General features: G+C 35.1%; 2 protein-coding genes across 2 annotated transcripts; one reads left to right on the plus strand and one right to left on the minus strand.

Moving 5' to 3' along the window:
• Window positions 1–5966: 5966 nt before the first annotated feature.
• On the plus strand, window positions 5967–9666 carry LOC116142632 (chloroplastic import inner membrane translocase subunit HP30-2-like). Its single transcript, XM_031428058.1, has 6 exons — window positions 5967–6336; window positions 6751–6866; window positions 8562–8688; window positions 9019–9167; window positions 9258–9320; window positions 9408–9666. The coding sequence occupies exons 1-6, from the start codon at window positions 6043–6045 to the stop codon at window positions 9433–9435; spliced, it is 777 nt and encodes a 258-aa protein (XP_031283918.1). The 5' UTR covers window positions 5967–6042; the 3' UTR covers window positions 9436–9666.
• A 2305-nt stretch (window positions 9667–11971) lies between these two features.
• LOC116142643 (protein RESPONSE TO LOW SULFUR 3-like) lies at window positions 11972–12622 on the minus strand. Its single transcript, XM_031428070.1, has one exon. The coding sequence runs from the start codon at window positions 12555–12557 to the stop codon at window positions 12222–12224; it is 336 nt and encodes a 111-aa protein (XP_031283930.1). The 5' UTR covers window positions 12558–12622; the 3' UTR covers window positions 11972–12221.
• Between the last annotated feature and the right edge of the window lie 3052 nt (window positions 12623–15674).

Consider the following 15674-nt stretch of genomic DNA (forward strand, 5'->3'; position numbering starts at 1 on the left):
CCATGACAATGACAAAACATTGAACTGCTTGAGGAATTCCATACCAACACAACGCAAAATCATCAAGATGAACAATTAAAAGATTTACATTGTCACTCCATGTGTTGAAGTGTTGGTTCACATTACGTGCTACACCATCAAAGGTTTTTCTTCAATATTCACCTTTTGTAACCAACTGCTTCTTTTCTCAACCTTGAGGCCTAACCTATTGGCTTCCTTCTTCTAAATAAAGTTATAAGAAGCTCCCGTGTCTATTGTGACTTGAGTAGCCTTCCTATTGATGTGAGCTTCCACATACATGAGGGTTTCTTAATGGACTTTAGTGGAACCAGATTTGTTTTCAAGGCATTGAAAAGTTATAAAGACCTCATTTGAATCTTCTCACCCAACTCCTTCAATGATGGCATTCAGTAATCCATTTTTTAGACATTCTAACTATCAATGTGGATCGTTGCATATGAAACAATTATTCTAAGGCTTGGCTTTTCTCTTGCCCTTCTTCCAATCATTTGTTGCTAATGCATGACTTTTTCCATAATTGGAATAAGACTCTTCTGCTCCCCCACCTTTGCCATACTTCAGTTTGGACTGTTTTTGTTTGAAGGAGCCATTTCTTGGGTAATCTTAGATGATCTCCGCTAATATCATGGCTGATGGTACATATTTCAAACCATGCCTTCATTTTTCTTGTTAAGCCTAATTATTTAGACCATCTACGAAACTAAAAAGAAAATCATCGTCACTCATTTTATTAATCTGCAACATTAGCTTGGAAAACTCTTCAACATAGTCCACTTTGTAACGAGTGTGTTTCAACTCCTTCATTCACTTTCTTGCATCATGAGCCACATTCTCAGATGTTGTGTAAATTCTAAATGTACTCGCAAGCGCATGAGTCTATTGAGGTATATAAACATAAGCAACGAGATCAAACCAACAAGAACTGTTAAGCCTAGGGAGTTTAAATATTCTTAGCAAATTATATTTCCAACTAGCTCAAAACAAATAAAAGACTCAATGAAATTTAAAATAATGAAATTGAAGAGAATATAAAATGACAAAAGTAATATATAAAACTCAAGGGATTGAAACTACCAAGGTTTTAAAATCCACCATTGTCTAACTTAGCAAATTATATAATTATCAAATTAATTCCCTAAAATTAGAGCGACAAATCAAAATCAATCTATGTCATCTCTGTTGGCATTATGCCTTACGAGTACAGTGTTTTTCTGAAATGGTGTAAACAATTGTTAAATAAATAAAAATGTTTTATGTTTTATTTATATAACCATCTTTTATCTCCTTTATAATACATATGTATATGTATGCCCATCAATGGTCAAAGGATCCAAAGCTACTGGATAAGATAAAATTCTTGTTTAAATGAAGCAGTCATATATGGGAGATACGAGATTTTATTGTAGCTCAAAATTATGTTCACAAACATAAAACATGAGTTGGGCACTCTGTTTTTACAAGGTTGTTGTGTTGTCTATCTCCATGGCGGTGATGAATCTCGAATCACTAAAATGAGGATTTTAGGGTAGAGACACTTGTGCATTCGATATGCACTGAACTGGACAAAGTGAAATTGCTAATTTTGTGTAATTACTGTAACAGAAAAGACATAAACTTTACACCTTAGCTCTTAGGCATATGTACCTTAATCTTGAGTGGGTGGTGTACCTTTGATTTGTAGACTATCGTCTTTGATTAGAGTAGAAGGTGAGATTATGTTATTTAACGGATCAATACTAACTCCGAAAGGTTTAAGGGAAATCGTCTTGAGGTTTTTACAGGATCCTGAATAATGAGATTTGGCCAAGCGTTTGATGAAGTGTTCATTAAACATTTATCATTCAGCGGGAGTACATCTGGTCGCAAGAAAAAGATGTAACTGGTTTGGTATATCAGTATGACGACCTAGTTCTAATTGTCAATATTCCATGAGAGTATATATGTGGTTGTCGCTAAATGGAAAGGCTTTAATGAGATAATTTAATCGATTAAATTATTAAAGTTTCTGATAAACAAAATAATTAATTTAGGAGTGCAGCATTGTCCCTATAGTGGAGTCGGACAATGCTAACACATTTGGTACCTTATGTTTATGAGATCAAGGGGTACGAAACCGAATACGTTGAAGCTTGTTATTAAACATTTCCATATGGTCCCCTATGTAGCCGATAAAAGTTAGCATGAACAATATATGTGAGAAATAAATTATTCTAATTTAATTTGAACTATTTAGAATAGTTCGGAAAATTTAATTAGACAAGTTACAAAGGGCATTTAGAGACATGATTAAATGTATTAAATGGTTTAATATATTTGTGGAGAAAGTCTTACATGATTGTCATGTCAAATATTTAGTAATAGTGGGCTAAAATTAATATGATTGGTGGAGGAATAACTTACATGAATGTCATGTAAAGTTTTGGACTGATTCAAAATTGTCCAATTTCACTAACTATAAAAAGGAGCCAAGATCACTGTTACATTCAACTTTTGTTTTAGATCAAAATTATTGATCTGAAGCTCTCTCCTCACATCGCCGAATCTTCCTTCTCAAATTCCTTTTGACATTTGTGTTGAAAGTTAGTTTCAAACACAAATTAGTAAAGGGTTTCTCACATTCAAGCTTGGAAAGTGTTGCGGAAGCCTCGACGCCCACTCGTTACGTCCGGATGCTTCGGAAATTCCTTAGGAAGATCAATTAGTGTTGAAACTTCAATTGGAAGGTAACAAGCATTCTCACAACTCATTTTAGTTGATCATGGGGTGTAGGTTTGAGCTCGCCGAACTTTCGCATGTTGGATGTTTTCCGGCCACTCCTTGTTTCAACTCCATCAATCTCATGAATAAAACAATTAAGTCCAAGTTAACAAATCTAATATTGGTTCTTCTTGCTTAATTAATTGTGTACCTAAGTGTTCATTGTATCGATTTAGTAAAAGCAAACAGATAATTAAAGGAACCGCATTTATTATTTAGAGGACCAGGCATAGATAAATTAAATCAATATTCTAACTATCAAAAATACTTGATATTAATGATGAAAGAAAAAATAATTCAATTATCTATATAAGCAAAACCATAATCCTTGAAGAACAAATAAAAGAGAATTAATCTATTAAAAATAGAATCACTTCATCCTAAACCCTAGTTACAAGAAGATTAGAAACACATGGTTGAGATTAAAGTGTCAAGGAAGATTGAACCCATAATAGAAGAAATTAAAAATCATAGAATAGAGCATTATCCACAGTTTCAATTTTAAAAGAACATTATATCTCTTAAAAAAAAAAAAAACAAAAAAAAAAACATATTTATTTGTCATTCAAACTTAAAACAACAACTCCATCACTTTATTCAAATAAAACCAAATCTATTATCAATCATATTCAAAAATCCCATGGCGTTACAATCACTTTGAAGAGATGTAACATTAGCAAGGAAAGACTATAGGTGTGTTTGGCTCCCTATTTCTACCCATATTCCCAATCCTATTCTCCAATATTGTTTGGCACATTATTCCATAAATATTATTATATTTTTTAATTACTTTTAGACCCCTTAAGTTTATTAATTTAAAATACCCCTAAAAAGTTTAAAAATTAACAAAAACACCCCTATCAACGCAGACTTGCCAGATTTTGGCAATCATTGTCGGTGGTAGCCGAAATCTGTACGAAGGCCTACACCCCGACAAGAAATGGCCGGTAGTTCACCGATCTAGCTGTTAGGGACGGCCAAAGATGGACTTCTTTGGCCTTTTCCGACCGTCGACGACCATTTCTGGCTGTAGATCTGGCCTTTTCGGCCAGATCCGTGGTGGATCTGGCCGAAAAAGGCCATAGAGACGCGTTACGACATAGATCCGACTGGTCTGTGTCGTAACGCAATGTTCTGGCCAGATTCCGACGGTGGTGGCGGAATCTGGCACTGCGGGTGGTGGGGGTGTTTTTGTCATTTTATATGTTGGGGTGTTTAATTAAATTAGCAAACCTATGGGTTTTTTTATAAATTTTTAAATTTTATCCCGTAATACTTCCCTATTCAACTACCCAATATTATTCCCAAAATCCTATCCAAAATAATAAACCAAACGCACCCTCTATGTATCTTCGTAAAAAGAGATTCATTAAGTTATGGGGCTTTGAATTTAAATAGGCTTTACACTATTGGTTCGATTATGTTCTCTAACGTCCTTCATCTATGTTTAGGCTTATTCTGAGCTTATATTGCCAATTTTGATAAAAGGAGTTAAACATAATCGATCTGAGTACCGTAGAATACACATGTTTTCATGTAAATTTTCTGTTATTTTAGCAATATAATATAGAGAGTGTGTTTGTTTTATTATTTTTGGTAGGATTTTTGAAAAGGTTGAGTTGGGTGGTTATTAAGAGGTAGGACTTAAAAATTAACAAAAAATCCCCCAAGGTTTGTTAATTTAGTTAAACACTCATACAATCAAACATTGAAAATTAACAAAAATACCCCCACCCACCCATTAAATGCCGACAGCCGGCCACCATTGTCGAAAGGTGGTTGGAAGTTACCGTAATGGCGCATGATTTGCTGAATCTGGTCGGTCGTGCCCTGATTTGGCCTTTCCTAGCCAGATCCACTATGCATCTGGTCGAAAAAGGCCAAATCTAGCCGTTGACGGCCAGATGTAGCCACGTTTGATCATCAACGATGGTCATATCTTGGTCATCGTTGATGACCAACTACGGCCAAAGATCTAGCTGTCAATGGCCAGATCCACGATTGATCTGGTCGAAAAAGGCTAGATCAACGCACTACCAACCAGATCCAACCGGTAGTGCGCCATTACACCATATTTCAGCCACCTTCCGACGATAGTGGTTGAAATTTGGCAAATGTGGGTGGCTGGGTGGGGGGTGTTTTTGTCAATTTTTAATTTTTTTTTTTTTTTTTTTTTTTTTTTTGGTGTTTAGTTAAATTAACAAACCTAAAGAGTTTAAAAATAGTTGAATCAAATATAATAGGATTTTTAGAATAGGGAAACAAATATATATTTTGGGTAGGATAGAGATAGGATAGTGGATAAATATATGGGCATGTTTAGCTTATTATTTATGCCCATATTCCCAATCCTATTCTCCAAATAATGTTTGGCACATTATTCCAGAAATATTACCTTATTTTTTTAATTACTTTTAGACCCCATAAGGTTATTAATTTCATTAAATACACCCTTAAAAAAAAGTTTAAAAATTATCAAAAAACACCCCATGACCCATACTTGCTAGATTCTTGCAACCACCGTCGGTGGTAGCCGGAATCTGTACAACGGCCTACCTGCCGACCAAAAATGGTCGGAAGTTCACCGATCTGGCCGTGAACGATGGCCAAAGAAATAGCCGTCGTTAAGGTCAACGACGGCAAAATCTTGGCCATTGTTGACCGAAAAAGACAGCCATATCTTTGGACAGCCAAAGATGGTAGTCGTTTTAGCCTTTTTCGGCCATCGCGGCCACAACAGGCCGTAGATCTAGCCTTTCCCGGCCAGATCCGTGGTGGATATGGCCAGAAAAGGCCATAAGGACGCGTTATGACATAGATCCAACCGGTCTGTGTCATAACGCGATTTTCCGACCAGATTCCGACTGTGGTGGCCGGAATCTGGCACTGTAGGTGGTAGGGGTGTTTTTGTCATTTTATATATTAGGGTAGTTAATTAAATTACAAACCTAAGGGCTTTTTCATAAATTTTTAAATTTTACCTCGTAATACCCCCCTATCCAACTACCTAATATTATTCCCAAAATCCTATCCAAAATAATAAACCAAAAGCACCCTATTATATCCCAAATACCCTATCTGAAGTTGAGGCAAACCTTCAGGGAGGTAATTGACATTAGCCGTCTTATTTCAGCAACCGTTGTATCCTCTCACGGGTGAGCCCAAAAGGGAATAAAAACAAAATTATACACTAGTTGCATAAAATTCCATCATCAAAAAATCCTCTCATTGTGTAGGGTTTATCAGAGAGCAAGCAAGAAGAGAATGGAGCAGCAAGGCAAAAAAGGGAATTTAACAGTTTTTAAATTGCCGCAGAACCCAATAAAAGAAGTTCAAGTCAAGTTTAAAGAATTGGAGAACCATTTTAAGTCATGGTTAGCCCAGCAATCTATGCCCGTTGAAGCCGCCGTTGTCACCGCCACAAGCGCCGCCCAGGGTGCCGCCATCGGTGCCTTTATGGGAACTCTCACCGGTGACGTCGCGTCTACACTTCCTACTCCACCTCCTCCTCAAGCCTCCCTCAACCCTCAAGCCATGGCCTCCCTTCAGCAAGCCCAGGTTTTTTTTCTATTTTCTTTTTTGGTTTTTCAAATTTAGTTTTCGATTTAATAATTGGAATATGATTTTGACTCAAATTCTTGAAAGTTAATTAGTTTCTGTTGAATAATTGTTAAAAATATAAGTCAAAGAATTAGGTCTTGGTCAAGCTATTATATATAAAAGCTAGTGCGAGGGATTTTTGGATTATAAAAAAACAATAAAATTTCCAAATTTTAGTTTGTAATGTAAATTCTTGTCGAAGAATGTTATCCAACTATTGAAGGGTTATGGCATTGAAATTAAGTAAAAAAATGGTAAGAATGTATGTTACCATGGCCTTGAATATATGAATTTAAGAAATTGAAGTAAGAAATGTGCGTTACAATAGCCTAACTCCGATATAATATGCCCATATGTTTAATATTTTTACAGGCTCTTGCTGGTGGTCCCTTGGTTCAAGCTCGTAATTTTGCTGTTATGACGGGCGTTAATGCTGGAATTTCTTGTGTTATGAAGAGATTGAGAGGAAAGGAGGATGTTCAATCTAGGTACCTTTTAGTACTAGACCTCTTTCTTTGCAATTTTGATATTTTATGTTAAACCCAATGGGCTGATACAACAATTATCTGCTTTCATAATTTCAAATTTTTTTTTTTAAATTTCAAATTTAAAATATACCCTACCTTGCCCTGAACAATCTATCTCAGGACCTCCTGTACGTCCCAAAAGTTCAATTAGCTAATCTACTTCATTGATTAATTGTAAAACAAATTGTTTAGATAATTGCAGTTTTTCCTGAAAGGTTTAGTGATTGTGGCTTCAAAATCTTTAAATTAACATGGTTTCAGACCTTAGAACATTTTGAGAAAGTGTATAATTTGTTTTTTGTTTGATTATGTTAGCTAAACTAGTTTTTAAAAGCTCCAAAACAAGACATTGACTGAATTTTATGTTTATTGTGTTTATGTGCATTTTTTTTTTTTTTTATTGATAATTCTTGTTTGTGCAAGGGACTGCATGTTTTCCTCTTCTTAAAACAGTCAAGATGTCAATGTATATATTCAATGTGAGGTGATGAAGCCTCCCTTGCAAGACCTTATGTTTAAAATTTCCTTGTTTGGTTAATCTGTAACCAATTTCTTGCATGTCTCATATTGTACTTAAAACTTATGTATGTCACTTGTAAGATGCATACAAACAGAAATTTTGTATTTCCTTGATATAGTATTGTGGACTGGTGCTACACTTGTTATCTATCAGCCATATGATAGGAATAAGTGAAAGTTCTTTTTGCCAGTAAGTTTGATCTAAATGTTCGTTTTAAACTAGCAAAACTCTGTGCCTCCCTTGAGGTTTTAATCAGCTATCAGGTCAAGGGCACTTTCCTCTCAGATCTTCCGATACGCTTTGAGGATCTTAACATTTACTTTCTGTTTCTTTCGTCTGTGGGAACTTTTGTCAAATACAGTGGGGCAAACCATGTTTAGATATAGGCAAAAAATGAATGAAGTATGATTAAAAATAAAAAATTTATATTGAGATTATGTTGGTGATATTGTGATCACTTCTCTGAATCTGGTTAGCAGCAATATGATGTCTCACGGAAAGATGCTTCTACATTGCTTGAAGATCATTGGAGTTCTAGATTGTCCTTTTTTTGCGGTTGGACCTTTGAAGTAGAATCATTTAGGTGTATTTATTATTGGGGCTTGCACAGAAAGAGTTGCTTCTGAAGGCAGGGTTTATCTTTGTTCTTGTTCTTTTCCCTGCATCTCTCTCTCTCTCTCTCTCTCTCTCTAAGTTTATTATCATTTCTTTGCTCTTAATGTTCTTTATTTGTTTGAACATGTCATTTGAGTCAAAGAAATAGTAAGGTTTCTTATACGAACACACGGAAGCAGCTTCAAAAAGTGTATCTCCATGAGGTACTTACAGGTATAATTTTGACAAAGAGTTAGAAAAGTGTCCTGCTTTTCATAGGAAACTAGGAAAGTATACATAGTGACATTGGTTCAAATACATCTTTGAATTGGACAGTGGACTTTTCTCTTGATTCTTAGGCAGACCAACTTTGAGTGCTGTTGAATCAGAATGCAATGGCCATGAGACTTTTTTATCTGTCACTGGATTATGTTGTGATGAATTGTGGGTTATGCATTTGATCTAGGTTTGTTATTTAAAAAAGCGCTTTAGGAATCATTGTTTGACTATGCATTATTTAAGATTATTAATTCATTTTGCAGCATGGTGGCAGCTTTTGGTTCTGGAGCCATGTTTTCATTAGTGAGTGGCATGGGTGGCTCAAATCAGGCAGCAAATGCTGTCACTTCTGGACTTTTCTTTGCACTGGTTCAAGGTGGGCTTTTCAAGGTGAGCATTGAGCAATAAGAGATGGATTTAATTATTGGTTTCACAACTTAAAACTTGCAATATGGTTGATTTCCATGTCGTGAACATGATAGAAATATAAAGAATAACTGTGATCAGCCTGTTAATCTGACAAGACGACATTGCTGATTGTTAAAAACCAATGCTTGCTGAAATTAATAATCTCAAATGAATTTTCTGATAATCTCCCAGTTGACAGTTCAATATTGTAACTTGAGTCTATCTCCCAGTTGACGGTTCAATATTGTAACTTGAGTCTATGTTCTATGAGATTTTTGTTTAGCTGAGAGCCCTTTTTATGTGTTCGTATAGTTGGGGCAGAAGTTCTCTCAACCACCACCTCAGGATGTGCTGTATTCCAGAACAAGAGGCATGCTAGATAAACTTGGCCTACAGAATTACGAGAAGAATTTTAAGAGAGGCCTGTTAACAGATAACACATTGCCTTTGTTAACCGATAGGCAAGTAGTTGAAATCTTTGTTTTCTCTTCCCCCTTTTACGTTTTAATTAATGTGCTCATAAAGCCTTAACCGCTGCAATCTTTTTTCAGTGCTCTTAGAGACGTGAGAATCCCTCCTGGACCAAGGCTTCTCATTCTTGATCACATTCAGAGGTCTGCTAACCTTCCATATATGCAATGTTATCATTTTTAGCTGGAACGCTGAATTAGCCTGACACGTGAATTAAATTTTGTCTTTAGGGACCCCGAGTTGAAGAAGAGTCGATGAAGCTGTGGCTGAACCCAATGTTGTCAGATTGGTTTTGTATCAAAGAGCACCATTTAGTTTCAGGGAGTATTTTATATCAGAGAAATAGTCATGTTTCTGTTTAAGATGATTTCATTGAAGTTTTTAAAGTTTGTCATTATGATATAAATGCTATTGGGATGCTCATAAAAATTCTTTAGACTCTGTTGAATTCTGCATTACTTTGACTATATATATATGAACGTGATAATTTAGTCGGTTTTTTGTCAAAGAAAGATTGTTGTTAGTTGAAGAGTTGTATGATGTGCCCATAGTTAATTGTTAAGGTATGGGATATATTTTAGTTTATCAAGGTGGGGTGACACCGATCAAGATCAACCAAACTAACTTTAAACTCAAAATTCTTTCACAAATACAGTTATCTCATTTAATTTACATCATATCTTGTTAAACTGATCAAATTAAGATTTAATTTTATGTATTTTATTTTGTAATTTTATTTTGTAAAGATATTTAATCAATTGATAATTTATTATAGAAAATATTGTTTTTAGTTAATCAACGTGAATGCATTTTTATTTTTAATATAAATCAATCATTTCCAATATTTTCAAAAAATACAGAAGATGAATTTATTATTTATAAAAGAAGAAAATTTAATTAAATAATTATGTTACATATTAGTTTATAAAAACATAAAAGTTGTACATGTATCAACACTCTTTTTACTAATCACGGTGTTTATGAAATTAAATGAGTATAAATTAATAACACTCTTTTTTAACTAAACAATTATGTTACATTAGTTCATAAAAAAGTTTAAGACTTAGCAAACACACCCTCATCCACCCTAAGTCATTGTTGGTAATCAGCCATCATCGTCTACCATCACCACCTACAGTAATATAAGATGATATTACCTCACCTTAGTAATGAGATATTATGATAATAAAAGATGACATTACTTCAGTAATGAGATATTATGATAATATAAGATGACATTACTTCAGTAATGAGAGATTACTCTTAATCAAACACACTCTTGATAGTTATTAGGAAAGGTCAAGTTGAAAATTTAAGGCGACAAAGTGCACATTTTCACCATCTCAATAAATTTATTCATCCTCCAAAATCCAAGGGCTTGGCTTTCTATGTTCTTCCCTCCCTTGGATAAGTTGTTCTTCCTTGCTCATTAATTTACGAGCGCCATGAGTTTTTCAGCATTTGCCCCTTATCTCACCTTATTCTTAACACTTTAAGAAAATCAAAGGTTTGAAAGCCTCAAAGAGGAGGAAGAGTGTTTAGTGGAATTTCTTGTCCCAAAAATCCTCCTAGGCCATTGTCAAAGGGTGAGATATCTCAAGGTAAGCCGCTGAGACCATTGCTTTGGCACCTTGCTCCACTAGGAAAGCTAAACAATCAATTTTACCATTGATAGAGTTCAAATTTGCCTACCACGAGCCTTCCGTCGATAGTCAAGGTCTTGAAGTTGACTTGGAAACCCCATATCTGACCCAGGAAATGATTATTGAGCTCTATCTCTAAGGTTGTCTTTTTGTTCCTCGAGAGGAGGGTGACATTCATGCTTGTGCTCATTCTATGACGACGCTTGTCAGGGTAAGCAATTCCTTACTCTGTTCAATTTCTTTAATGGTAATAAGTTTTGGCACTTAGCTAACCTCAATTTCATTCTCTGTAACATGGCCTGGTTGACTTATATCAATGTTGTAATGTCTAATGAATTGAAAGATTCAAAGGACAAAGTAAGGTAAAAATTTCCTTAGGAGGATGAAAATAAAGTAGCAAAAGGAATGGGTGAGTGTGACTGAGCTGAAACAAAGCAATGATGTCCTGTCAAAGGAGAAGAAAGACTTAAGAGAGGCAAGGTGGAGAAAGAGCAAGAGGTTGAGGAGGTTTTGACAATCAAAGGAATATATCTCCGTGGGTAATTAAATCAAATAGGACAAGCTATTCTCGCCCAATATCCCAAGTTAGATTTGGACTTCATTGCTAAGAAATTCTAGCTTTCCTCGCACATCACAAGTCATTCCTTTGATTTGCCGAAACAACGAATATGTGAAGTTTGACAAGGGAGAAGGTCGAAGCAGGTGAAGAAGTGGCAAGGAGAATTGAGTTCTAATGTCGACATTGGAAGGGGATGATTAGAGACTAGTTATTTAAGATGATTTCTTTTTCATGATATAAAAAATTCCCCTAGGTTGTTTTGAATTATTTACAATATATCGCTAACTTATTTGTACATGTTAGTGGAAGACTTGTTGATTTGATTGTTTACCTTAGCGCAGGATAAAGTCATCTTGACCACTTTTGCCAATTAATTGCTCTTGTGCTCTTCCTTGGTATCTTGGCATATTCTTTTTCACTCTCTCTCAGATTCTCTATAGTTTCTTCCTTCTTATATTTTTATTAATAAATTGGCATCCCCATTCTCTATTTAAATAGGGGGTCAATTACTAACAAAATAGAAAGTAATTCCAAAAGAAATTTTATTGATTCATCAAATGTATTACCACAAAGAGTGCAGATCACATTGTTCTGAAAAGTCAAAAGGAGAATTTGTTATTTAAAATTAAGGATTCAAATGCAGAGTACATTGCCCAATAAGATACAATAAAATTAATTTGTAATTACAAAATTTTCTTTTTCAATCAATTACAATTACACCACACAGACCAAATCCCTTTAACATACAAATCACCAGAAATAAAAACTTCTGCTCATGATTGGACCCACCTTCATACGCTCCACAGAAGTTTTCTTCAGAAACTACTAACAAAAAAGAATAATTACACAGTAATGGCAGTTTTATGATTTTGGTTAGCCTTGGAGAGCTGGCTCATGAGAGAGACGATCTGAGCGTGGTAGTCACGCGCCTGACTGACGGCCTCAGCTTCAAGTTCACCGAGCTGTGAACATAGCATTTCTTCAGCTTCCTCCGCCAAACGCAGTCGTTCCAGAACTTTCTGAAGCTCGACTCTCGTTTGTTCTTCTCTTTCTCGGCTTTTCTTCAATTCTCTTTCGAGTTCTTCGTTTCTCATCTTTAGATCTTCTTCTTCTCTTTCTTTAATGTTGGTTTTATTCTTTTTCTCGACTCCTGGTGCCACCGCCATTACTAGAGCCATTTTTTATTGGTGAATTGCAGATGTAATGATTTCGCTTCTTTTGATTTGGTACCTCCAATGAAGATGAAGTGGTCTTTTATTTATAGCCTTCAATTGGCTTTGCTTTGTTATGTCCAGGTTCAATGAATCTAGTCGTTTTGCTAGTTTTTGGAATATTGGTTTTTCTTTGGGATTACCACATTTACCTCCCTCATATATTCTGCTAACTTTGGCAAACCCATAATACTTTGGAATGTATTACAGCCCGCCCCCCTTCTCCTCGTCCTTGTGTGACGCTGACGATGATATAAAAAAACCTACGTCGTTCTAAGTTGCTAGGTCAGGTTCGGAATTCTAGTTGAACAATATGCATAGGTCGAGCTTAGGCTCAGGCACTACAATAGGCCAAAATATCCAATTCGAAGCTTGAATTTAATACAGAATTTTATTTAAATTTTTAATAAATCAAGATATTATGACTTAAATTCCTGACATATTTATTGATTTAAGGGAATAAATGCCAACTTAACATTTGATAACTTGTTAATAATTAATTGATTTCATATGGGTGTGTGTGATAGCTTGATAACTTTGGGGGTTGATTTTAATAGCGGTTTCTTGTGCTTAACGCATGTACTTGTAATCTCTTCCATTATTTGGTTACCGCCTCTAGTCTTAGTCTCTAGACAATTCTTGTCAACACACGTGACTGATGCTTACGTATTTGCTTTGCTGTTTATTATTAAGCAAAATAGCAAATAAACAATACAGCCCTTCCGAAAATTATCTTTTAGTTGATTTTACAGTTAATTTTGATTAAAAAATGTGCCAATAAATCATTTTAATTATTTGGAAATAGTTTATCAAACTTGACCAAAAGATAAAAAGAGCAAATATAAATTTATCATAAAAAGCCAGTAGTCTATTGATTTGTAGATTTTATTTCAAATAAGATAGTGGTATCGATGCATAAATAAAATGTAATTAATGAAATTTTGTTTTATTAGTTTCCTTTTGTATTTGTCTTACTTTTTTCTAATTTCTAATTTGTCATTTACTTTTTCCTATTGTTTATTAAATAAATAAGTCTTTTAATTAAATTTATTTTGTTTTTTTTATCTCTATTAATAAAAACTAAAAAAAAAAATTAAGCAAATTGAGTATTTGTTGTCTTGCCCCATCTAACATGAATTTTAAATTATATTAATATGGTTGAAAATTAAAGAAAGGGATCCTCAAATGTAAGAATGCAACGATAAACAGATCCCTCAAATATATTTATTTGTCCCTTTCATTATCAACCACTTTTAGCCCATTAGTCAGAAATTGAAATAATTGATGTTATGTTTCGTGGGGAAAAGAAATTCAACATAACAGTTTCCATCAATTTCATTTGTGGGGTTGGGTTGTGAAAATTATCCTCGAGGAATCTTTATATGGTAAATGGGTTAATTCCACACGTCTCTAATATATATATTACGAGAGTTATCATTATGAGAATTTGACTTATTTTTTTATTTTTAATGTTGATACAAAAAACTGCACCAACCAGAAAATTTCGATTGACTATGTCGGAATTGGAATGGATGTGCGCATGATTACGGATAACCAACAGTGGATAAATAATAAATGCAATAAAGTAAATGGTAGAGAAATTTTTAAAGTGATTCGGCAAGTTAGAACTTGAGCTTACAGCCACTGTTATCTTATTGTTTTTTAGAGCTTATAAAGAACAGTATAATTCCTATGAAAATTTGCTTAAAACAATTGTCTAGCCCCCGAAAACAAGTTGTCATGGGTTTATATAACACTCATTTACATGATAGAGTTGAGATAAGATTCAAATATGCAGGATTAGGAAATTGCATGATATTCGGCTACCTTAGTTGGAGTCTAAGTCAATTTAAATATATTCCTTCCAAATTGAGTCAATCTAAATATCTCCTCACCTCATAGGGAATTATCCTCTCCGGATTGACCGCACAACAATAGCCCCCAAGCTTTTGAAGTGTGTTGGAGTGCGTAATCACACTTCAAAAACTCATGTCTTTGATTTCGATGGCTGTCACACTATAGGCTGCAATCTCGAACTGAAGAACTTGAGTTATGCCTAGCGTGATCTAAGAGATCTAAGAGATCTTGAACACGTGATCTCAAGCGAATGAGCGAGCTTATGAGCTTAATCAGGGAGCATAAAGAGCTCGATCTAAGAACATAAAGAGCTCGATCAAAGAGCATAAAGAGCTCGATCTGAGAGTGCAAGGAGTTCGATTAGAAAGCATGGAGAGCTTGATCTGAGAGTGCGAGGAGTTCGATTAGAAAGCGTGAAGAGCTTGATCTGATAGTGCGAGGAGTTCGATTAGAAAGTGTGAAGAGCTTGATCTGAGAGCATAGCTCGATCAAAAAGCATGTAGTGCTTGGTCTGAGAGCATTGCTCGATCAAAAAGTATGGAAAGCTTGATCTAAAAGCATTGCTCAATCAGAAAGCTTGGAAATCTTGATCTGAGATCATTGCTCAATCAGAAAGCATAAAGAGCTTGATCTGAGAGCATAGTTCGATCAGAAAGCATGGAAAGCTTGATCTGAGAGCATTGCTCAATCAAAAAGTATGAAGAGCTTGATTTGAGAGCATAACGCGATCAAAAAGCATGGAGAGCTTGATCTGAGAACGTTGCTCGATTAGAAAGCTTAATCTGAGCGCATTGCTCGATAAGAAAGCATAGAGAGCTTGATTTGAGAGCATAGCTTGATCAGAAAGCATGGAGAGCTTGATCTGAGAGCATAGCTTGATCAGAAAGCTTGGAGAGCTTGATCTAAGAGCATAGCTCGATCAAAAAGCATGGAGAGTTTAATCTGAGAGCACTACTCGATCGAAAAGCATGGACTGCTTGATCTAAGAGCACTGCTCGATCAGAAAGCATAGAGAGCTTGATCTGAGAGCATTGCTCAATCAGAAAGCATGGAGAGCTTGATCTGAGAGCATTACTCGATCAGAAAGCATGAAGAGCTTGATCTGAGAGCATTACTCGATCAGAAAGCATGGAGAGCTTGATCTAAGAGCATTGCTCGATTAGAAAGTATGGAGAGCTTGATTTGAGAGCATAACACAATCAGAAAGCATGGAGAGCTTGATCTGAG

This window comes from Pistacia vera, unplaced genomic scaffold (genome assembly GCF_008641045.1).
Source record: "Pistacia vera cultivar Batoury unplaced genomic scaffold, PisVer_v2 Contig413, whole genome shotgun sequence".
Classification (NCBI taxonomy): domain Eukaryota; kingdom Viridiplantae; phylum Streptophyta; class Magnoliopsida; order Sapindales; family Anacardiaceae; genus Pistacia; species Pistacia vera.

Coding starts and splice junctions, on each gene's coding strand:
- LOC116142632 (XM_031428058.1), top strand. CDS start 6,043: ATGGAGCAGCAAGGCAAAAAAGGGAATTTAACAGTTTTTAAATTGCCG. Junction 6,867..8,561: donor AAGGAGGATGTTCAATCTAG/GTACCTTTTAGT, acceptor TTCATTTTGCAG/CATGGTGGCAGCTTTTGGTT. Junction 9,321..9,407: donor ATTCTTGATCACATTCAGAG/GTCTGCTAACCT, acceptor TTTTGTCTTTAG/GGACCCCGAGTTGAAGAAGA.
- LOC116142643 (XM_031428070.1), bottom strand. CDS start 12,557: ATGGCTCTAGTAATGGCGGTGGCACCAGGAGTCGAGAAAAAGAATAAA.